Genomic DNA, 24,000 nt, shown 5'->3' with positions numbered 1-24,000 from the left:
CTTGCATATTCACAAGTATTGAGAACCTAAATACAATAAAGCCTGGGTAACTTTTATAATTCAAATATTTTCAGTTGGTGGCAGGAGAAAATGACCCTGGTAAGCAGATTGTCAAACTTGTGGTGTACAATGTACCTGCAAAAGCTCAGAGAGTAAGTCTACTTACAATAGTTTGATAGTCGGATGTAAATTGCATCTTTTTTTTCCCATAAAGTTCCCCCTTAGAAAAAGTAGCTAATTTGTTATAAGAAACGTTTTATTAAAACGTAAGATATAATAATACTTATCACATCCTATGTATTTACAGATACCGCTGAAGAACTTTTTGAAAAACCAGTGTCTGAGAAGTGAGCCCCCTGTTAAAATTGAGCGAGTTAATATCGACGAGAAAACCCACAAAGCGTACGTTTATTAAAAAATAACTGAAAATATACCTTTTCCAAAATCACATGATATTATGTTGTCTGTTGATAGCAAAACAAAAATGAACTTCTTGATATTTCCAAACTGTTGACTCATTGACTGTTAAATAATTGTATATCGAAAAGCAGCATATGATTATGTACGTCCACTTTCACCCATTTAGGTTCAAAATAACCGTTCTGTTCAGGTATGTGGAGGTTTCAGGAACGGGTGGAGCTCAAGTATTTATTAAGAATGTGCACAAAAAGAAGTTCTGTATGTGTGAGCTAGATGTTAGAATACAATATGAGAGAGAAGATCCCAATGTTATGAAGATGCAGTCTCTCTTGCTGAATAGAGAGAGGGAGAGTGAGAGGGAAAGGCTAAGAGGTTTGGGGTTTAGTGATGTTACGGGTGTTTATTATTTTATTGTGATCGGATAACTCGTATCTATTTCTTGGTAATATAGATAATATTGTACGTTATTCTGACTGCGAATTGCCAAAATGTATATCACAGTTGACATTTTCTACATTTCAGATTCTCAACGTAAAGGTAAAGGTACGGTTCGAACGACAGCAGAAGTAACGACACATGCATTAACATCTAGTCGACGTGACCAATGTCTTAGAGCAGCAGAGAACAGAAACACAGGGGATGTTGATGTAGGTGGTAACACCTCAGCAAATGGTAGTTCTACTGGTAACATCTCACATGTTGCAAGTTCTGATGAAGTTACTGTCAACATTACAGACAATCCCCCAGAGACAAATACCTCATTAACAAACAACAACGAGGTGTTGTTAACTTCACAGTTTAGTGAAAGAGAGGAGGCTGATGATGGGTTATCTCTCGCTCATACAGAACATTCTAGATCAGACGATATCGCAGACCAGTCTCCACCTGATCTATTCACAGAGGAACATTTAGCAGTTGCTGGCTCACAGCTGAGTAATACTGGGACTGATGCTAGGAACGCTGTTACAACGACTCACAGATCAACTGTAAACTTGACAACACCACGACAGGGAGGAGGGAGGAGGGAGTTCCTCTCAACCAGACCACCTAAAACTCACTCCACAGTCCCTGATGAAGATATAAGAGATGATTCATCCACCAGCTTAGAAGGAAATGTCAGTTCAGCGAGAGATTCAGACTTAACAACAACCCAGTTAAACTCGGCAGCACTCATTAAAGTTCCTGTTAAAAGCACTGTATCACAATCAGCGAGCTCTTCTAACTCCACACAAAGTGAGTCTCAAGAAACCAGCTCTTCTTCAGAACACCGAACTGCTCCCTCAACTACACTGCCTTCTACCACCACTACTGATCCTGAAACTACCTCAGCTGATAATTTCACAACTCATGATTACGTTATTCCTAATCCTAACACTCTTACTGATGACGTCACTACGTCTGATGACGTCACGAATCTCGCTGTTCACTTAGCAGGACTCGTTATAGAGGAGGAGGAAGAAGAGGAGTGTGCCGAGCAGAGGTCTGTTTGTCAGAAAGAAGTGCGACTAGAGCCCCCACCCAACAGAAATGTAAGTTCTGTTAATTAATTGCATTTAAACTAAACACTATAGACAAAACTAACTAAACACTACTAGACAAAAGGAAAAGGCGAAATGAAAAGTTAAACATTTTACGAATATAATATCTTTATTACATAATTATAAAACATAAATAAATCAACTCTTAAAGAAAATTTATAATATGTTTTTCTATTTAATTCATTTTATAATTATTTATAATTTATTATGTGTGATTACCGCACGAATGAGATAAAGGGGAAAATGAACGATTGCCAAAGTCACGCGTGATAGATCGCGCGTGATAGATTAGAGCTAGGATCACTATAAAGTTGTTTACCTCATTGGTCCGGTCGGGCGTCTTGGATACTGCCTCTTATTGCTACCATATCTAACTATCTGTGGTGGAGTCGGCATAATACAATGGTCAATGACAAAATGAACTGTACACTGTGCATGTTCATTATTTATGAATAATGTTCAATGCTCTTAAATATACATAGTGAAGGATCTTGCCAAGCAGGGCGCCACATTCGCAAAATGTAGGGTTCCCTTTGTTTACAAGACCTCACTTGATCGTCTACATACAACCTAGCTCATGTTTTAAATGTAGTTCACAAAATCTAGCCGAATCTCGCGGACTATCTCAGAGTCCTGCGTTAATATACATGATGCGTTGTATATAATTCGTCTATTCGCTATTACAGTTGATATTATTCCTCAATGTCCATTTGTGGGGCGAGGGATTAATATACACTAATATCAAACTTCCTAACTTTTAGCCGTTCGCTTTTTGCACTGATGGACAATTTTACGTCTTATTTTTTAGCCGCTCATAATCTTCATCGATCTTTTTCAAGAGTGCCCAATTTTTAAGTTGATTTCTCAAAACGTGTGTAGTCAGTGTAGCTTTCGTTGTAGTAATAGAGCTCTCCTGTCTTTTGTAACTTTCGATAAGTTCAGTTTGCTGCTACAACGACTCACAGATCAACTGTAAACTTGACAACACCACAACAGGGAGGAGGGTTCCTCTCAACCAGACCACCTAAAACTCACTCCACAGTCCCTGATGAAGATATAAGAGATGATTCATCCACCAGCTTAGAAGGAAATATCAGTTCAGCGAGAGATTCAGACTTAACAACAACCCAGTTCAACTCGGTAACACCCATTAAAGGTCCTGTTAAAAGCACTGTACCACAATCAGCGAGCTCTTCTAACTCCACACAAAGTGAGTCTCAAGAAACCAGCTCTTCTTCAGAACACCGTACCGCTCCCTCAACTACACTGCCTTCCACCACGACTACTGATCCTGAAACTACCTCAGCTGATAATTTCACGACCCATGATTTCGTTATCCCTAATCCTAACACTCTTACTGATGACGTCACTACGTCTGATGACGTCACTACGTCTGATGACGTCACTACGTCTGATGACGTCACTACGTCTGATGACGTCACGAATCTCGCTGTTCACTTAGCAGGACTCGTTATAGAGGAGGAGGAAGAGAAGGAGTGTGCCGAGCAGAGGTCTGTTTGTCATAAAGAAGTGCGACTGGAGCCAATACCCAACAGAAATGTAAGTTCTCTAATTAATTGCATTTGAACTAAACATTAGACGGGTCGGGCATAAAACATGGTCGGGTCGGGCGTCTTGGATACTGCCTATTGCTGCCATATCTAACTATCTGTGGTGGAGTCGGCATAATACAATAACCCCACATCCAGAAAGGACATTTTTGGTACCAAAGAGGAAATTTATAAAGTCTATAATCTGAATTTTTTAGGGAAAAAAGGAGATATTCTAAAAATAATCCAAATTGTTGACACAAACTTGACTAGATTTATTATCCCTCATTGTAAGATTTAAATTACAGGAATTCGGAACTGTAGTCTGTAACTGTAAATAATGGAGCGACTTCACGCTGGGTGGCTTGTAAAAGTTTGTAGGAACATGCAGGGTATAACCAGCTGGGTGGTAAAATGTCTTGATGTCTTGCACATGGATTATTGCCTAATTGATTCTGTGTCCAGTCTTCCGAGAGGGACAAATTGGGAAAGTTCGATGTAAATTAGGATTAATATAATATACTATTTATATTATGTGCGTGTGCTGAAGAAACTATACCCCTGAAAGGGAAATCCTCTAAACAAAATTTCTCCAGTGATCTAACAGTAGCTTCATTAGTTGCTAAAAAGCGTGATCAGACTCTAAAGATCAAATCAGCCCCAAATGGTAGTGATGTTAGTGGAGATAGGAGAGCAGTAAGAAAGATTCAGAATAGCATTTCTAAGAGACTTGTGCAAATAAATAACATGAAGGCTGACGCTCTAGCAGAAGAAATAAATAACACTGACGATGCTAGAAAGATGTTTGAAGCTTCAAGATCTTTAGCTGGAATAAAAAAGTCGGGTAACATAGTGGTCAATGATATCAACAACAACCCTATTGGTACTGATTTAGGGAAAGCAAACACAGCGAAATCTTTCTTCGAAAAACAACTAACAGAAGGAGTTGAAGCTGGCCTGCAACCTTTTACCTGCGATCCAAAACCACTTGATAACCCCATTACACCAGTTGAAGTTGAACTTGCTGCAAGTAAACTCAAATCAAACCGTGCCAGTGGTCCAGATAATCTCCAGAATGAGTTGATAAAGTACGCCCATCCAATCACTTTTGAGAAGTATGCTGAGGCAATTAACGAGTCATTTAGTGGGAACAAATACATAAGTTCAATAGGACAAGGTATTGTGACTCCTCTACAGAAGCCCGGTAAACCTAAAGGTCCCCTCACAAGCCTTAGACCACTTACACTGTTAAACGGATCAAGGAAGATGCTCACTCAAATTGCCTTAAAACGGGTTGAGAGTAGAATTGACAACTACACCATGCCATGGCAGAGTGCTTACAAGAGAGGTAGGAGCTGCTCTGACATTGTGTGGGCTCAGAGAATGCTAATATCTGTTGTGATGAGGAAGAAATGGACATTTAGCAAAATGGGTATTGATATGAGTAGAGCTTTTGATACCGTGAAAAGGGACACTATCATCAATGTTTTGAAGGATGCTGGTTGTTCGGAGGACGACATTCGCTTAGTTCAATACCTTCTATCGAATACTCTCCTTAGAGTTCGTGTTAACTCCTCACTGTCGGAAGAGTTTGAAAGTTTACTCGGAGCCTTTCAAGGTGACAGTTTATCTGGAAAGCTATTCACACTTATTCTTGCAGCAGCCTTACACCACCTCAGAGCTGTATCTGGGAGACCAAACCCACCAGTATCAGAACTAGGTTTTCCAACTGAGTGGGAATATTCAGACGATTGTGACTTTGCTGACGAGGACATCGAGAAACTGAGAATTTTCCTTCCTACAGTGAAGGAGATTCTCAAAGACTGGAACCTCCAAGTAAATGAAAGTAAAACTGAATTCAGTACCTTCTACCTGGCGAAAAAATCTGATAAAGACACAAACGGTCAGCCATTAGCTAATAACGAACCATGGCGAAGTAACAAGTCACTAGGTTCCTTACTCTGTACTGAGAAGGACATTCAAAGAAGGAGAATCCTAGCTGAGATTGCTTTTAAGAACTTTGGAAAAGTATGGTTGTCCGGTAAGAAAATTTCCCTTGAAAGAAAGCTGAGGTTATATGATGCTCAAGTTGTATCTGTATTGATTTACAACTCAAATAGTTGGAGTCCTAAGAAAGCAACCATGGAGAAAATGGACACACTCCATCGTAGACACCTCAGGTCCATTTTAAACATCAAATGGCCTAAAGGTATGATAAGCAACAAAGCATTGTATGAAAGGTGCAAAGTTGAAAAGTTATCCAAGCGTATTGAACACCAGCGGTGGAAGATGTTTGGACACATTCTCAGGAGTATGGAGAACACCCCAGCCCAAACGGCTCTCTCTTTTGCTATTGAATCAGATAATTTATTCATTGGTAGATTGGGGAGACCTAGAATGAACTTGTTATCTGTTTTAAGAAGTGATTTAAGTAGTAGAAATTTGCAAATGGACAACTTGCATGAATTGAACGAAATTAGAGATATAGCTGCATGCAACAGATGTTGGGAAAATCTTTTTCAAGGGTACAGTTTACCGCATTAAGGTATTTTTAAGAATCATTTTTGTCGGTAAGATCCTGTTTTATAATAATAATAATACTATTTATTCATGCAATACTATCGAGAATATATCTATATTATATTTTAAACGTTACCGGGGAGATTTCGTCAAGTTTAAAATATAATATAGACATATTCTCGATAATATAGCCTGAATAAAAAGTATCTGGAAAGAAGATTTGTAGGAAACAATACTTGAGTAGGAACAGTCAACAGTGTGCCTCGTGACGTGTAAAGCTGTAGGTACTTCGCACGACAATAGCTGGATAACACAACATTATTGTTCACACACGTTTAATGTACCTTCTTAGCTTAACAATTACAGGGAATGGGATATTGACTATGAGTAGGGAATGCTAGGACATGATTAGATCTTGTGATATAAAGTAAGAATAGCTCATCGCATGTTATCCTCAACAAGCTAGTATATTTTTACTACTATACTAGCTTACAGAATGTTTCATCCTTTTATTTTGTGCTCAGCTGCCTTATAGAGCGAAACATATCACTCCTACAGCTCATCTTATATACCTCATATTCACGCTGTTATCAATCTACCTTTTTGTTCGTATTGATTCGTGATTAAAGGGACAGTTTCAATATTCCGTATAATTACAACCTGTTCCTGACCATACATTTTTCTTGTACGATTTTAAAGCTTTTTTCGAGTATGAGTGTTGTGCCTTATAATATGGTTAACACTAAGTTATCTGCCTACCTAGCTCATAGGCTTCCTCCAACCTGTACACCCGCTAGCTTAAAGCTTTATTCAAGGAAATTTAAAATCACTTATGTTATAGTTCATTGCCATCATCTATGATCTAGCTCCGTAATATAAATTGTATGGATTTTTATTTGCCGATAACGATAAAGGTTTTATCTAAGTATTCCCTAATCGATACTTTTTACCGCATCAAAAAACATCAATAGTCCGAGACGAAAGGGAAACTCGTTAGCTTTTTGTGTTGAAAGCGATTTCTCGAGAGTTATCACCTCTCTAGATGATGCTTAAAACATTCAGGCATTATTGCATCTTTGTAATAAATACAATAGGGGCGTTTTCGGCCACACCCTTTTTCAGGGTTTCGTGGTCACTCGAATTTTTGTATTTCAGTCCAGGAACGTCGTAGAGACTATTCCGATACACCAAAATGTGCCTAATAGCCATAATATGTATTATATATAAGCTTCATAAGTTGTATATATACAACTTATGAAGCAATATTATATACCTTAAAATGCTTATTTTCGGAAATGTGGCTAAAAACGGATTTTTGCCGAGCGAACAATGACAATACTCACAAATGGGCTATTGGACTGTTAACTAGAAAGGTCCTAAAGACTCATGAGCAATATAGCATTTGTCAGAAGATGCAAGATGACTCACTTTGTGTCCAGAAACACCTAAAAAATGGCCTACCGACAGTTGCGCCCGTTTTCCACACCTTAACAGGCCATTAACAGGTTCCCAATCAGTGACGTGATCTGATTCGCCGTTTCAGATTCTCAAAACGACAGTTGCGCCCAAGTGCACGTTAAGTTCGACTCCCAAAGTCACACCATAAACTGTTCGTGGAAGACACCCAATATAAATATAAGCGTCTAAAGACTTAACGTGTCATGTAATACTTTATTACTATTATTAATAATTATATGCACTAAATCTCTTCGGCACTGAGAGCTGATAATTTGCAGATTTTCCCCGCAAGGAAACGAAGGTATTATGATCACATATTGTGAGTCACCTCAGACTGGCTGGCGGGAGCTTACATTATAAGATTGCAACACATCGTGTGTATTAACTGTTTAAACGACTAATATGAAGTGGCTCAATGTCAATCTGTGGGGCGAGGGATTTCGATGCGAGGCATCATACACTAATATTAAACTTCTTAACTTTTAGCCGTTCACATTTTGCACTGATGGACAATTTAACGTTCTATTTTTTAGCCGCTCATAATTTTCATCGACCTTTTAAGGACATTTTCAAGAGTGCCCAATTTTTATATTGATTTCTCATACCAAAAACTATAGGGTATGATACCTTGCACTTGACACTTTTGGTCCACTATTACACAAATAAGTATTATTCTGGCCGATAGTATGTGTACTGTATAAGTTTATTTGGTAAAAAGTCCCTAAAGATACCTAAAAGTGCGTGAATTTGAGTCGTTTCGTGCGCATAGTGCGTTGTGTTTTGAAAGTGCGTAAAGTGTGCACGAAACAACTATGCAATATGCTACTAGATTATAGTGTTATGCTGCTATATTTAATACCTCCTATTCACGAAGGAATTCGACATGAGTAAAGGAATGATGGCAACCATTACAAGTTCCTGTTCAAAGCTTGTTAGCTCAGATCCACTTACAGTTAAAGATGGCATGACATTAATGGTTGAAGTTATATCACTACTTAAGAAAGTGATAGTGACTTTCGACAGCATTATAATTTCAAAGGCCATAGAATCCTTTTTGCAGGTGAATGCTCATTTAGACGAAAAGGAAAAGAAGAATCTGGAGTGTCTTATCAAAGCAGCTAAAGATTTTGAACTCGCTATAAAGTCTTCGAATGAAGCCGTGACTACCCTGAGTGGGCTCGTTAAGTCGGTCTTACAATCAGTGCAAATTCGCAGTCGTGATGCAAACTCAGACCATGTTAGATTTAGAAATACGTTGAAATTGTACCTGAAAAGATTAGAAGACAATGTTCTACCGGATTTAAAAGCTGCTTGCGAAAGAATATCCACAGCTACAGACTCATTACTTGATGCGTCAATTCCCCTGGGTCAGCTTAAAAATTGGTGCAAGAGAAAATCAGCCGTGATACGAGCAGAGAAAAATAGCTCCTATGCAAATACACGAGGAGTAGCTTATGGAGGAACAACAATTGTGGTTGGCGTTGCTGCTGTTGTGGGTGCAGCCAACTTTTGGAATCCTATCGGACTTGCTGCAGCTGCAATAGCTTTTGGAACTAGTGCTGGTGTTGTTGAAGGCAAGCTAGTGCCAGATCTTAGGAGGACATACCACAGCATGCTCGATGAAATTAAAATAACAACCGAACACTTCGACGCTTTGGTGAAGAAAGCTGATGAAGATCGTAATCAGCTGAACGTGAAGCTACAACATTTGGAAACAATAAGGGAGGGAACAGAAGTTTCAAAGGACCTTGGAGGGCTCATGGACGAGACCTACGAACTAGAACTCATTCCTCAATTTAAAACGTGTTTGGAATCTCTGCAAAAATTATGTCAAGAGTACCAGGAAATGAATAAACTAAGTGAGAAAGAAAGGAAAGAAAATGATAAGAAGCCTTCTCGCCGTGTAACTTCTTCTGTGGGCTTGACGAGAAGATTTAATACACGGTAAACACATAGTGAACTATGTCCGCAATTACTTGGACCCAATAAGAAATGTGTAGAAATATGTAGAAATGTGACAAATTCAAAATGATGGATTTGGAGTCCCGTTGACTCTACTTTAGATGTTTCAACAACAATTTCATCGTTCACTAAGAAAACACTGATGCCTTTTTTACTGCCAAATTGATCTTAGATATTATGCAAGGTCCTAACAACGTTTAGAAAACCTCGGACTCTTATTATTTTACCGTACAATTCTTTGTTGTCAAGAGATCGTTCACATATTACGCAAGCCAGATTTTGGCTATTTTAGATCCCCCTCCCATCAAATTAATCCACTTTGTACACATAACTAATGTGTAGAAATAGCAAGCATTTCCAAATCTCCTCCGGCCTCCCCTAGATGTGTAAACAAACATAATGTAAACGACCTCCAAGTCCCAAGATGAAGTTGTGCGACATATTTATTTGAACTCTTTTGTTTTAGCAAAGATGAGAAATGTATTTCGCAATCCCCAATCAACCACAGCAATCTTTCCCCCAAAATTAGTGTGAACATAACATTACAATTAAATATTACATAATCATCGTAATGTGTACAGTCAAAACTCTGATTTGCTAGAAACCCGAGACCGAATTTATTGCATCTTTTTCATTGATCGGTATTTTTCTTTATGGACAAAAAAGCTATTAAAAATGTTTAAAAACAAAAAAAGCTTACTCTTAGTACTTAATTATATATTAGTAGTTGCGTATGTTAATTTTATTCGAAAATTTACTGTTTCAAGGACAAAACAGCTATTAAAAATGTTTAAAAACAAAAAAAGCTTGCTCTTAGTACTTAATTATATATTAGTAGAACTTGCGTATGTTACTTTAATTCGAGAATTTACTGTTTGGACAAAACAGCTATTAAAAATGTTTAAAAACAAAAAAAGCTTGCTCTTAGTACTTAATTATATATTAGTAGTTGCGTATGTTACTTTTATTCGAGAATTTACTGTTTCAAGGACAAAACAGCTATAAAAAATGTTAAAAAACAAAAAAAGCTTGCTCTCAGTACTTAATTATATATTAGTAGTTGCGTTTGTTACTTTAATTCGAGAAATTATTCTAGATTTCATAAAATAAAGTAATCTGTTCACGAAAAGAGAGAGAAAATGTTAAGTCTAAAATTTTGTTTTTTACACATACATTGGTGTTATAATTTCGATTTGAAGATTATTCAACAATATTTTGATCTTAACCTGAAGCAGTTATTCGAAAAAGGATTAAATGTGACGTAAAATAATTATTTATATTATGATAATTGAAAAGTTCGACAAATTAGATTATTTAGGTAGTTGACGGCATTATAAGGTACATTCAAAAACGCTTGTGGCAAACTTTTACTCGGATAGATCTGTTTGTAAACTAAAAGTAGACTGATGTCCCGAATGTGCAGGCCTAACACCAAAATGTGCACTTCCGAGGGGACCCAGTCTAACCCAGTCTCTCATGAACTGCCTTAGTTTCGGAACTACTACGTTTTTGTGTGACCTATTCTGCACTTAAATTACTGTATCCAGCAACCTGCAACAGATTATGCTAAAGATCTATTAAGTATTGTAACGAGTTATTTTTAAATTTGTCTAATAATGTTATAAAATTGAGTAGAAACTGTGACACGGGGTGCACCTTTCGACCTTGAGGTACCGTTAACTTTGAGGATGAGTTAAATGGGTGCACATACGGAACATCGGTCTTTTTTCATACGGCCTAAAATAACTAAAATATAACTAAAATAACTAAAAGTTTACATAGTCACATGCAGAATTTTACCGCTGATTTTTACGCTAAGAATCTAAAAGTCGGAAATTAATATGGTGCATGCATTTTCCTCTTTAAATCAACATAACATACTGCCTTACAAAACTAATACTGAAGTTTAATTATATTAAACCAGTGTACCAGCATTTGCTCTCTCCAATCTCCAACTAGTATTACACACGCTCCTAAACAACCTAATATTACAGCACTGGAGACACTGTCCTCCCACACCTCTACCTGAGCGACTCCTCTCGTCCCACATCCCTGCTTCAGCTACTGTATCACGTGTTATTGTCACGTGGTGTGACGGTGAGGGTATCTGGACCATTGCCAAGACGGACTATCATCGTCTCAAGTAAGTCTGGAGATTAACTGTACTATTCTTACTCAATTCACATTTTGTGATATTTAGTGATATTTAGTGATATTTAGTGATATTTAGTGATATTTAGTGATATTTAGTGATATTTAGTGATATTTAGTGATATTTAGTGATATTTAGTGATATTTAGTGATATTTAGTGATATTTAGTGATATTTAGTGATATTTAGTGATATTTAGTGATATTTAGTGATATTTAGTGATATTTAGTGATATTTAGTGATATTTTGAATCAGTAATTTAAATGTAGTATAATTTTTGGGCCCAGCCATAACTTTTGAGATCGGATAGATTCTTGTGAGAATGCTAGATCTCTCACGTGACCGGACAAGTAATAGAAGTGCTTTATTTCAGGCGGTATTCTAAAATGTTAAAACTATCTCCCCTTCCTCTGAGTACGCCTGTTAAAAACGAGATGGTAGCTGTAAAGATCAACCAGGTACACAAATACAGCCACATTTGTTTGTATGTAGAGTTTGTGTAATGTTACATCTAAAATTTCACTGTCATTTGGTAAATGAATCACACTCGGGAAAGCTCCAAGATTTCAGAATGTTTTCACTGTCAACATTCAGTGATCTTCGCACCACGAGAATAGTAGTAGCAGTAAGGGTTTGTGATTGGTTCTTCTTAATCACGTGATGCTCGTTCTTACGTCTGATTGGACCAAACTCAGGTGTTTTGTCGAGGAATTGTTCAAGAAACTGGGACAGGTGCGGGCGGTATGGTTCAAATAAGGCTACTGGATTTAGGGGAAGTCAGATCTGTTGCAGAAAACTGGTAAATTACTCTGATTGTAGAAAAGTAAACTTGCTTTGTGACTTATAATACAGATTATCAATTCATATTCTTTAAAACTGGTAAATTACTCTGATTGTAGAAAAGTAAACTTGCGTTGAAACCTAGCTTGTGACTTTTAATACAGATTATCAATTTATATTCTTTAAAACATTCCGTCTGAACATCCTTGACGTAATTTCCGCCCAAAATAGACGTTACGTCCGTCCAAGTCAGGTCTGGCAGAGTAATAATAATTCTTTTGCAGCTTGTACGGTATAAAATCAACGAGCAAGATTCTGTCTCAAGAATCATTGGCTAAAAAGAGATCTCTGCATCAGAGTAAAGTCAAAGACAAGGAATTGTTCGCTTCACTAGCCAATCTTGTACTGGGAAATAGACAGGTTGGTCAAACTTGAATTTTAAATTGTTTCTTTTGAAATTTGTAATTTATCAAATACATAAGTTTGAAAATCGAATACAGGTCTTAAAACCAAATCCAGTTTTGATTGCGGGATAATCAAATAATTGATGTGCTCAGGTAACCAGACTTACAAATTAAAATTCATATTAAGAATTTGCTAATAATATTATTAATATCTACCTTGCAAATAAACAAGCAACAACATTTCAAACGAACAAATAAAAATCTTCTATGATGATAATTCTATGTATATATAATATATAATATAATATTATATTGAATTGTCAGGAAACTCAGTGTTAGACATTATTCATTTATCATCCCTCATTGTTAGATTTCAGTCCTAAAAGTAAATTTTCCTAAAATTTTCCGAGGACCCACAATCTACATTCCCTTTTTCGAATCACATGTTGTATCCACACAAACCTTTTCTCAGACCATGGTTGTCTGTACTTTGCAAAATACATATCATAATTTGTGATAACTACGATAAATGGTGTCATCTGGCTGTGTTTTACTTGTAGGTTGTCGGAGAAAGCCACATTAAAATAGTCATTTCTCAATTCTAAAACACTATTTTGAAGGGCTATAGATATAATGTTATTGTAGAATGCATATGTTCGCTATTTCATCGCATATTATCCTCGATAACTCAATTTTGCTAGGGTAAAGATAATAACGAACGATCTCGTCCTATCTGTACCATTCTTCGTAGCTTTGCGTCTATCGTTATGATCGTACGATTTTTGATTGAATAAAGATTACTTTTATTATAATTGGGGGATTTCATTATCGATTGGGCGCAACTGTCGTATCTGATCAAGCAGTTTTATAATTGGTTTTGATTCGTCATCTTCCCGTGATAGCTAGATCTAGATTGGGCGCAACTGTCTGACAGCCAAAGTCTTCTGCCAAGTAATCTTACTCTGAGGCTCTAGAATTACAGTTCTAGTGTTATAGTATTAGTGCCCCAGATAAGATCTCGAGGCAGCTGTAATAACAAAAGAGCTAGCCAGTGCAGTAACCACTTGATTAAAGAACGAGGGAATGACACCCATTATCATACGATGGGAACATCTATGCGACTGAAAAACAGAACATGGGGTTTTACATAATATGTGAACGACCCCTATGTGTGTTGTAATTCGATCTCGAAAGGTAGGCCTCACCGGCATGGTCTGTTCGCTTTTTATCTTAATAATTTGATTAGATGTCATGAGGCTTTCCTTCGTGTTTTTGGTTTGCAGATGGTTACAATTCATTCGCTCAGCTTCGTTTCACGCTCGATTTGACTTGCAATCAACAAAATTTAAAGTTTTGACAACTTTAAGTTCAACAATCGACATCCGTTGATTAAACACAATTACATTTACTGTAAAAAAACTTATTTACGGGGATCTTTGGGTTCATATCGTAGTATATCGCATATTGTGCAGTAAAGCGAAATATTGAAAACTATTCGATCTATTCTGATTTATTTTCAGTTGACCTATTCATTATTTCTTAAATAAACATCATGTTTAGGTTAAAATGACGAGAGTCGTTTCTAAAAACCTCTTTAACTTCGCCCCTGCGGGTGAATTGGATGAAGATGTTAAAGCTATGGAGGCTCAAATGGAACAAATGATGGGAGCCTCCCCTGAAGCTAAGCAAGTCATGGATAGGACGAAAGAACTCGAGACTAAAGACGACCAAGAATCCAATATGGAGTGGCTTGCTCTTTTCAGATCGTCCATGATGTCATTCGTAAAAGCTCTGGATAACATGCCAGTTCTAAATTACGGAGGAGAGCAGACAACGACCACTTTTTTGAAAGTTCCAACTTCTCATGACGGGGAATTTGATGTCCCAGTCGAGGTCTACACTCCTAAAGAGCTTGACAATGATACAAAGAAGGCTGCTTACATCTATGCCCACGGGGGAGGTGCAATAGCTTTCTCGGCTGCTGATTTGAGGAAAGGAGTGCAATGCATTGCTGTTGAGATGAACGTTGTGGCATTCAATGTTGATTACCGCCTTGCTCCCGAAACAAAATGCCCCAACAACATCAAGGATTTTTATGAGGTTATCAAATATGTAAGTAAGAATGCCGAGAGCTTTGGAGTAGATCCTTCTAAGATTTTTATCGCTGGGGATAGTGGTGGAGGTTACATCTGTCTTGGTGCCATGGTACTGTTAGCTCAGAATGGAGAGGGTCATCTGGTAAAATTAGCTATACCTGGTGTTCCCATGGTTGATGATTACTGCTTTTCTGACCCTCTAGTAATGACTGTAGAGGAAAGGAAGGTTCATTTGTCAATGCGGAAAATTTGGAAGCATCTTATTGCTTCAGATTTTGAGCAGCAAAAGACTGATCCCCACCTCTTCCCTGGCAAGGCAAGCGAGGAGCTTCTAGAGAAATTCCCGCCAACCATTATCGTGGAAGCAGAATTTGATTTATATATCACAGAGGCTACAAGGCTTGCTAACAGGCTGCGAAGAGCGGGAAGATTGCTGGAATTTGTTGTTTTTCCGGGGGCCAATCATATGTCATTATTCATGCCTGGAAGTAAAGGAATGGAAGTCTATAAGGATACCATGAAAAAGATCGCTAAAGAATACGTTCACGTGTGAGAACTGTCGAGTTTTTTAGCTGTATAAATGATAACACGTCTGTTTGTGTAATAAAATCATATCCATATTAATATTACTTGATTAATGATTATTATCACAAAATTAATTCAATTAATTATTTATAGTTCAATTAATTATTTATAATTCAATAAATAGTTCCCACTGTCATACAACAAATGAGTGGAAAATAAATAAATCTTTGTAAAATTGTAGGTGGAAAATTGTCTTTCATCATCAATACCTAGTAATAAAGATACGATTAGAACTCGACAATAAAATAAGCCAGGAATAAATGTGTATACAAATGAGGTAGTTCGAGCGGTAGGGCGTCAGTCGAGTGCCGGTCGGGCATCAAAGTGTAGAAACACATCTCCAGGGGAATAATCACCAAGGTGCGGGGGAGGGGGGGTTTGGGGCTGGGCTGACAAAGTCGCTTTGTTGGAATTTCCCAATATTCCTCATGTAAAGATGTAACGTCCTCAATAAATGTAATAGATTTGTGTACTTCACAGCACTAAGAAATAGTACACCCTCTCGCTCTGAACAGCATCCCATCTAACGGCCAATATTTAAACGAACAGCAGGACGGAGACGCCAAGTGAACAGCACAGTTGACTTGTTTGTTATTTCTTGTTTGAACTTTTGCACTTCATCGTATCATTTACAGAGATTTTACAAGTTGTATGATTCGACAGGTAAACATGGTATACTTTACGGACCTTATTTTTACGTGAACGGGAATTGTTTTGGGCGGGCACAATTATGAGTATAATTATTTCTTTGAACATACAATTAGGTTTGTAGTGTCCTCCAAAATAAAATACTCTAACGGAGTTTTTAAGGAGAACAACACGTGGGCGTTGAGCGGACATACTTCATGGCATAACGTTGCATCACATTATTTTTGTGTTGAATTTAAACAGAACAATTTAGAACAAAAAGGTATAACATCGAGTTTCTTGACAATTCTAGATGTATTTTAGACATGTACACGCATGGAAGTCTTTACATTAAAATGTATTTCATAGTTGAACTCCCCCCCCCCCCTCCTGGGGCCGCCGTATTGAGCTCAATTGACGCTCAACAATGTGTTGTTAAAATATTACATTCCAACACAGCTGACATTCCTGAACCCTTGATGGTAGAACTAGATAGATAGATCGTAGGTGGTAGGTACTTTTCAATAACCTTTTCGTTTCATCTAAATTTATCTATCACCTCGAGATGGCAGGGCCTACTCTCATGTTGTCTATAGGTGATAATTAACTCTGAAAAACTGGGGACAACTGGGGAATGATCCCAGAACCTCGACATATCGCGTCACGCTTGCCTTGCTCTACCTATTGAGCTACTGTCCCTGATTTTCAGAGCGAAATCACCACTCATATACAGCACAATTTCAAGCCTTGTGCGGAATATCATTTATCAGTTATTAGATTATATTATATAATATTCAGATATTCGCAAAAATCCACACTATTTACATTACACGTACAATATGGATATATGCGAATATATAATCTAATAACTGATAAATGATAATTCTATCTACCTATGATCTTTTTAGTTCTGTACCTTTTTAGTCTCCTTTTTAGTTCTGTACAAAAACTTTAATCTTGTTTAAACTTTTTATTGGATGCTCTAAGATTTCTGCCTAGTATTGTGCTCTATTCGGCCTCGTTTGCTGCATCTCCACTGAAGGACGGTTATAACTTTTGGACGGTTTTGCTTAGAATAACGATGGGAAAGTCAAGAACAAGGAAAGATTTCAAACAATCATTGGGCTACTAATTGAGGTAATCGAGGAGAAAGATAAGGGACTAACTATGACTGTAAAAACTATTTTTCCTAGCCAAAATCGTGGACAGACTACTCTTTAAAACGGTTGAATAATTGAACTGTAAGAGCACAAAAATTCAGATCGATTAAGTTTACTTCGACAAGACGTTCTGATCACGTCGACCAAGTTTTGCTGAAGCAGGATGAATCTATATCTTTTAATAACTCATCTGTATCAGTGTTTGCATGATTGTTTCCTGCCTGTTATGTGTGTATGCACGTTTTATTTTCCGATTGAACACAGTATTGTATTTATATATAATGTTTGACTGTTGCCGTTTGGCAACTTGAACTTTGTTATATTTATTAACGTTTGAGAATTCGTGTTTCTTAAGGGTTGTTGCATATATAAAAGGCCCCGTCAATTATAGTGACAGTACACAACGAACACTTGCCGGAGCTGCAAGACACTATGCACAATCAGCATTTCAGATAAAAGGTGCTGAACAGAGACCCTAGTAAAATACCACCAATGGAAAGACCTCAACCTTCAGCATCATTGATGACTAGCTCACCAAGAGATGAACCTATGGCACAACCAGCACGCACCCAAGCACTTGCACCAGTTGCACCTGCAACTTGTTTACAAACACGATCTGGTAGAACAGTAAAACCAGTGAATAGACTAATAGACAATTTATAATGTATGTATGACAAATTATATATACATTTAGACATTTTTTAAATTATGACATCACAGATGATAACATTCATATTTTGATGCGTTATTTATTGGGGATGTTTTATATTTGCTTTAATTTATTACTGATGGGGAATGATTTTTAACAATTTAGCAATTGTAACGTGTTTCACAGATTTATAAAATTTTAGTACTTGAGATGTAACCGAGTTAAATTTGAACATTTTTATGCAAATCTGATTTATAAACTTTTTACTCATTTTTTTCTTATTTGTTCGCGGGGGAGTGATATCAGGGGCCTTTTATATATTATATTTGAGTATTATACATTTACCTTATAATTAACCATCACTCCCATCTAGGAAGTACTATTTATTTGTGTATGTAATTGTGATCGTATCAGCGCCTTTCATTCTATTAACTCCCTGCCCTTTGAAGTTTTGACTTGGCGAGTTATAGAGTACTTGTTTGTCATCTGTATCGCCAAATACCTGTTGTTTAACATAATTCAGTTGTGGGGTGTCGGTGTTCCATCAATTAATGATTCCAACTCATTTAGAGCCGCTACGATAGGAGTCTTTGCTGTACAGGTTTCTGCAATCAGGATTCCTCCAGCGTCTCTTGCTCCATATGCTGGGAGAAGGTTTATCATAAGCATATATTCAATGAGTCATTAATTTCATATTTAGCCTCGGATTGTTGACTCAACAATGTTGAGCTATTCGTTTTTAAAATACCTTCTGGATTCAGTGTTATGGTACTATAGGGACTTTCTCTCTGCTTTTTTAATCAGCAACACGTTCAGGTTTAAATGTCGAGAGTTGTTTCCAAAAACCTCTTTAACTTCCCGCTAACGGGAGAAATGAATGAAGAAGTGAAAGATATGGAGGCTCAAATGGAACAAATGATGGGAGCCTCCCCTGAAGCTAAGCAAGTCATGGATAGGATGAAAGAACTCGAGACTAACGACGACCAAGAATCTAATTCGGAGTGGCTTGCTCTTTTAAGATCGTCAATGATGTCATTCGTAAAAGATCTGGATAACATGCCAGTTCTAAATTACGGAGGTGAACAAACAACGACAACTTTTTTGAAAGTTCCAACTTCTCATGACGGAGAATTTGATGTCCCAGTCGAGGTCTACACTCCAAAAGAGCTTGACAATGATACAAAGAAGGCTGCCTTCATATATGCCCACGGGGGAGGTGCAATAGCTTTCTCGGCTGCTGATAATAGGAAAGGAGTGCAATGCATTGCTGTTGATATGAACGTTGTGGCATTCAATGTTGATTACCGCCTTGCTCCTGAAACAAAATGCCCCAACAACATCAAGGATTTTTATGAGGTTATCAAGTATGTAAGTAAGAATGCTGAGAGCTTTGGAGTAGCTCCTTCTAAGATTTTTATCGCCGGAGAAAGTGGTGGAGGGTACATATGTCTTGGTGCCATGGTACTGTTAGCTCAGAATGGAGAGGGTTATCTGGTAAAATTGGCTATTCCTTGTGTTCCCATGGTTGACGACTACTGCTTTTCTGACCCTCTAGCAATGACTGTAGAGGAAAGGGAGGTTCATTTGTCAATGCGGAAGATTTGGAAGCATCTTATTGCTTCAGATTTTGAGCGGCAAAAGACTGATCCCCACCTCTTCCCTGGCAAGGCAAGCGAGGAGCTTCTTGGAAAATTCCCGCCAACCATCATCTTGGAAGCAGAGTTTGATTATTATATCACAGAGGCAACAAGGCTTGCTAGTAGACTGCGACGAGCAGGAAGATTGCTGGAATTTGTTGTTTTTCCGGGGGCCAATCATATGTCATCCTACATGCCTGGGAGTAAAGGAAATACAGAATTTGTGGACACCATGAAGACAATTGTTAAGGAATATGTTCACTAGTGTCTAGTTAGAACTGTTTGCTAGACTTGAGCATTCGTAACTATGCAGGCTGTATCCTTTAGAATTTTGTAGCTTTGTAAATTGTAAACAATAAACATGTTATAAAGGTTATAATATTGTATCCGTATTATTTGATTATATTATATAATAGATATATAAATATATGAGTATTAAACCCAACATTGACCGGCGAACTGATAGCTACTTCAGAAGCAATGAAACTACGATCTTCTAGATAAAATGAGTCATAGTACTTTCAGCCGAAGCCATCATAAGTGACATAAATCTAAAAGATAGTAAGGTATAATAGATATATCATATCTTGCTTCTTTAAGATGTTCATTGTTCATATTATTAACGAGCATGAAAATCATATATTCGTCTTTGGACAAGGGGTGGTGTCCTTTAATTTCCACACTTTCTTCAACAGTTCTGTCAGGTGCCTCAGGAGCTTAATCGGATGTTAAAGGTGTTTTCAGTTAGCCCGATGTATTTCTACTTCGTGTCTCCCTCTCCTACTGTTCTTTGGTAGATCACTACAGCTTTAAGGCATGTTAATTCAAGAAATGAGCCCTGATGGAGATAAAATACGGCTCCGGTCCTGATGTCCCATCCTCAGCAAAGTTTCATATAACTCGCAACTCCTTTCCTTGTGAAAACTTGACTTCAGCAAGACTTTACGTGATGCGTTCGGTTATCGATTACGAAGTCAAGTTTCTGTCCTAACTTTTACTTGATAGTACACAATAAAATCCCTGTTCCAACTGAATGGAAGTTTACCTGATCACATGACGTGTACGTGATGAAGTAATCAGTGTCTACCTAGGATCTACCAATAAGCAGATAGCTTCATCACGTGTGCAGCATACTAGCCACGTGTGCAGCATACTAGCCACGTGTGCAGCATACTAGCCACGTGTGCAGCATACTAGCCACGTGTGCAGCATACTAGCCACGTGTGCAGCATACTAGCCACGTGTGCAGCATACTTGCCACGTGTGCAGCATACTAGCCACGTGTGCAGCATACTAGCCACGTGTGCAGCATACTAGCCACGTGTGCAGCATACTAGCCACGTGTGCAGCATACTAGCCACGTGTGCAGCATACTAGCCACGTGTGCAGCATACTAGCCACGTGTGCAGCATACTTGCCATGTGTGCAGCATACTAGCCACGTGTGCAGCATACTAGCCACGTGTGCAGCATACTAGCCACGTGTGCGGTGTGCAGCATACTAGCAAGTAGGAACTACATTTATCCTGCTAATTCTCTGCGCAATATGTCATTACAGGCTCTGATGAAACTGAACGTTTATTTTAATTTGGAACTTCATATGCTCAGATTCTAGCTGCGAAACCCGAACTTGTTACGAGATACTAACGTTGTTCAGGCGGCAGGTGCCGTGTGCTCGTGTATAAATAGAAACGTTTTGAAGTTTAAATCGAAACCTAATACCGCTGGTGTTTACTTTCTAACTCAATAATTTGATTAAATACCGTGGGGTTGTGTTATTGGTTAGTAGAATGTAGAGGATTGTGATTCGTTTGCTTAATTTCAATTTCACTCTTGAGTGCAATGACCGTTGTGTTATTGGTTAGTTGACTTGTTTCGACCCTTACGACAACCTTACAGTATATTTAACTAATGACTAACGATTTTTTCAAAATAATATAAGGGGTCGTTCACATTATATTACGTAATCAGCCGAGGGGGAGGGGGTTTCCAAATGATCAATGATGACGCTAGTGTAATTTTGACACAATAGCTATGTATGATTACGTAATATGTGAACGATCCCTTAAGATAAGTTTAACCTGAAGATTGGGTGTTTAGACCCCTAAACTTGTCATACTAAGTAGTACATAATCTTATTACAAAGAATTCACCGAAAGATCTTCTTCTTCTTCGTAGGGGGCTGTGGTCAATATCACTTATGGTAAGATCGTGACCACTGTAAGATAGAGCATTGGAGCCCTGTGCTTACCCCGGTAAAATTAATAAATCAAGAAAAAAATGTTTAGATTTTCACCGAAAGATCTGTATTCTGTACGTGTCTTGACGAATTACCGAGTGTAAACAAAATTAGTATTATGTTTTACATACGTTGAGAAATGTATATTTTCATGTTTTAAACGCTCGAAAATGTACGTTTAGTTTAGTGTCGTGTTTGTGCCTTATGGCCATTAGTCGCAACAACAATGTTTTATCAGTGAACGGTATGTTCTAGTCACTAGTGTTTCTGTCTTCACGGCTTACATTCATCAAATATTTTGATTGGAATGTGTGTATTGTTTGAAAACATGTGTATTGTGTATTTAATAGTTATATTGCTATGGTGAGCCTGTTCCGGCACTTACGTTTAGTGTTGTGTGTGTTTCGCTGGTGATTTCTGGCGAACTTTAGTTGTCGAGCTAGAGTACGTGACTGGTTTCGCTATCAGTTGTTTTGCAATATATGGAATATACAGGTATTAGGTTACTATATAGTAAGCAAGTTCCTAGTTAGCGGTTACATATATTCATTCTCTTCATTAAACAGCCAGCCTCGATAGTGTGTATGTAGCCATTTACATTTTGATGCTGTTTTATGTGCTCTGTTTATCAGCTCAGGTATCTGTGGTGTGTAGTGTATCTTTACATTTTGTTGCTGTTTTATGTGCTCTGTTTACTAACTCAGGTATCTGTGGTGTGTAGTGTATCTTTACATTTTGTTGCTGTTTTATGTGCTCTGTTTATCAACTCAGGTATCTGTGGTGTGTAGTGTATCTTTACATTTTGTTGCTGTTTTATGTGCTCTGTTTATCAACTCAGGTATCTGTGGTGTGTATCTTTACATTTTGTTGCTGTTTTATGTGCTCTGTTTATCAGCTCAGGTATCTGTGGTGTGTAGTGTATCTTTACATTTTGTTGCTGTTTTATGTGCTCTGTTTATCAACTCAGGTATCTGTGGTGTGTAGTGTGTATTTACATTTTGCTGCTGTTTTATGTGCTCTGTTTACTAACTCAGGTATCTGTGGTGTGTAGTGTGTCTTTACATTTTGTTGCTGTTTTATGTGCTCTGTTTATCAACTCAGGTATCTGTGGTGTGTAGTGTATCTTTACATTTTGTTGCTGTTTTATGTGCTCTGTTTATCAACTCAGGTATCTGTGGTGTGTATCTTTACATTTTGTTGCTGTTTTATGTGCTCTGTTTATCAGCTCAGGTATCTGTGGTGTGTAGTGTGTCTTTACATTTTGTTGCTGTTTTATGTGCTCTGTTTATCAACTCAGGTATCTGTGGTGTGTAGTGTATCTTTACATTTTGTTGCTGTTTTATGTGCTCTGTTTATCAACTCAGGTATCTGTGGTGTGTATCTTTACATTTTGTTGCTGTTTTATGTGCTCTGTTTATCAGCTCAGGTATCTGTGGTGTGTAGTGTATCTTTACATTTTGTTGCTGTTTTATGTGCTCTGTTTATCAACTCAGGTATCTGTGGTGTGTAGTGTATCTTTACATTTTGTTGCTGTTTTATGTGCTCTGTTTATCAGCTCAGGTATCTGTGGTGTGTAGTGTGTATTTACATTTTGCTGCTGTTTTATGTGCTCTGTTTATCAACTCAGGTATCTGTGGTGTGTAGTGTATCTTTACATTTTGTTGCTGTTTTATGTGCTCTGTTTATCAACTCAGGTATCTGTGGTGTGTAGTGTATCTTTACATTTTGTTGCTGTTTTATGTGCTCTGTTTATCAACTCAGGTATCTGTGGTGTGTAGTGTATCTTTACATTTTGTTGCTGTTTTATGTGCTCTGTTTATCAACTCAGGTATCTGTGGTGTGTAGTGTGTATTTACATTTTGTTGCTGTTTTATGTGCTCTGTTTATCAACTCAGGTATCTGTGGTGTGTAGTGTATCTTTACATTTTGCTGCTGTTTTATGTGCTCTGTTTATCAGCTCAGGTATCTGTGGTGTGTAGTGTGTCTTTACATTTTGCTGCTGTTTTATGTGCTCTGTTTATCAACTCAGGTATCTGTGGTGTGTAGTGTATCTTTACATTTTGTTGCTGTTTTATGTGCTCTGTTTACCAACTCAGGTATCTGTGGTGTGTAGTGTATCTTTACATTTTGTTGCTGTTTTATGTGCTCTGTTTATCAACTCAGGTATCTGTGGTGTGTAGTGTATCTTTACATTTTGTTGCTGTTTTATGTGCTCTGTTTATCAG

General features: G+C 37.6%; 2 protein-coding genes across 2 annotated transcripts in view; one reads left to right on the top strand and one right to left on the bottom strand.

Moving 5' to 3' along the window:
- Positions 1 to 15,926, bottom strand: part of LOC134823499 (survival of motor neuron-related-splicing factor 30-like) — a 48,765-nt gene extending 32,839 nt beyond the window's left edge. The window contains exon 1 of the mRNA XM_063834984.1: positions 15,913 to 15,926. The gene's annotated coding sequence lies outside the window, so the exon portion shown is untranslated. The remainder of the gene's footprint in view (positions 1 to 15,912) is intronic.
- LOC134823493 (uncharacterized) overlaps positions 1 to 24,000 on the top strand; it is a 39,678-nt gene that overhangs the window by 2,011 nt on the left and 13,667 nt on the right. The window contains exons 4-11 of the mRNA XM_063834978.1: positions 75 to 152; positions 308 to 402; positions 611 to 792; positions 943 to 1,949; positions 11,443 to 11,591; positions 11,973 to 12,057; positions 12,295 to 12,398; positions 12,664 to 12,799. Coding sequence (XP_063691048.1) covers positions 75 to 152; positions 308 to 402; positions 611 to 792; positions 943 to 1,949; positions 11,443 to 11,591; positions 11,973 to 12,057; positions 12,295 to 12,398; positions 12,664 to 12,799 — 1,836 coding nt within the window. The remainder of the gene's footprint in view (positions 1 to 74; positions 153 to 307; positions 403 to 610; positions 793 to 942; positions 1,950 to 11,442; positions 11,592 to 11,972; positions 12,058 to 12,294; positions 12,399 to 12,663; positions 12,800 to 24,000) is intronic.

The sequence above is a fragment of the Bolinopsis microptera genome, chromosome 11 (genome assembly GCF_026151205.1).
Source record: "Bolinopsis microptera isolate Bmic1 chromosome 11, MBARI_Bmic_1.0, whole genome shotgun sequence".
Classification (NCBI taxonomy): domain Eukaryota; kingdom Metazoa; phylum Ctenophora; class Tentaculata; order Lobata; family Bolinopsidae; genus Bolinopsis; species Bolinopsis microptera.
Note: the sequence above shows the minus strand (reverse complement) of the source record. Positions and strands in the feature narration are given on the sequence as shown.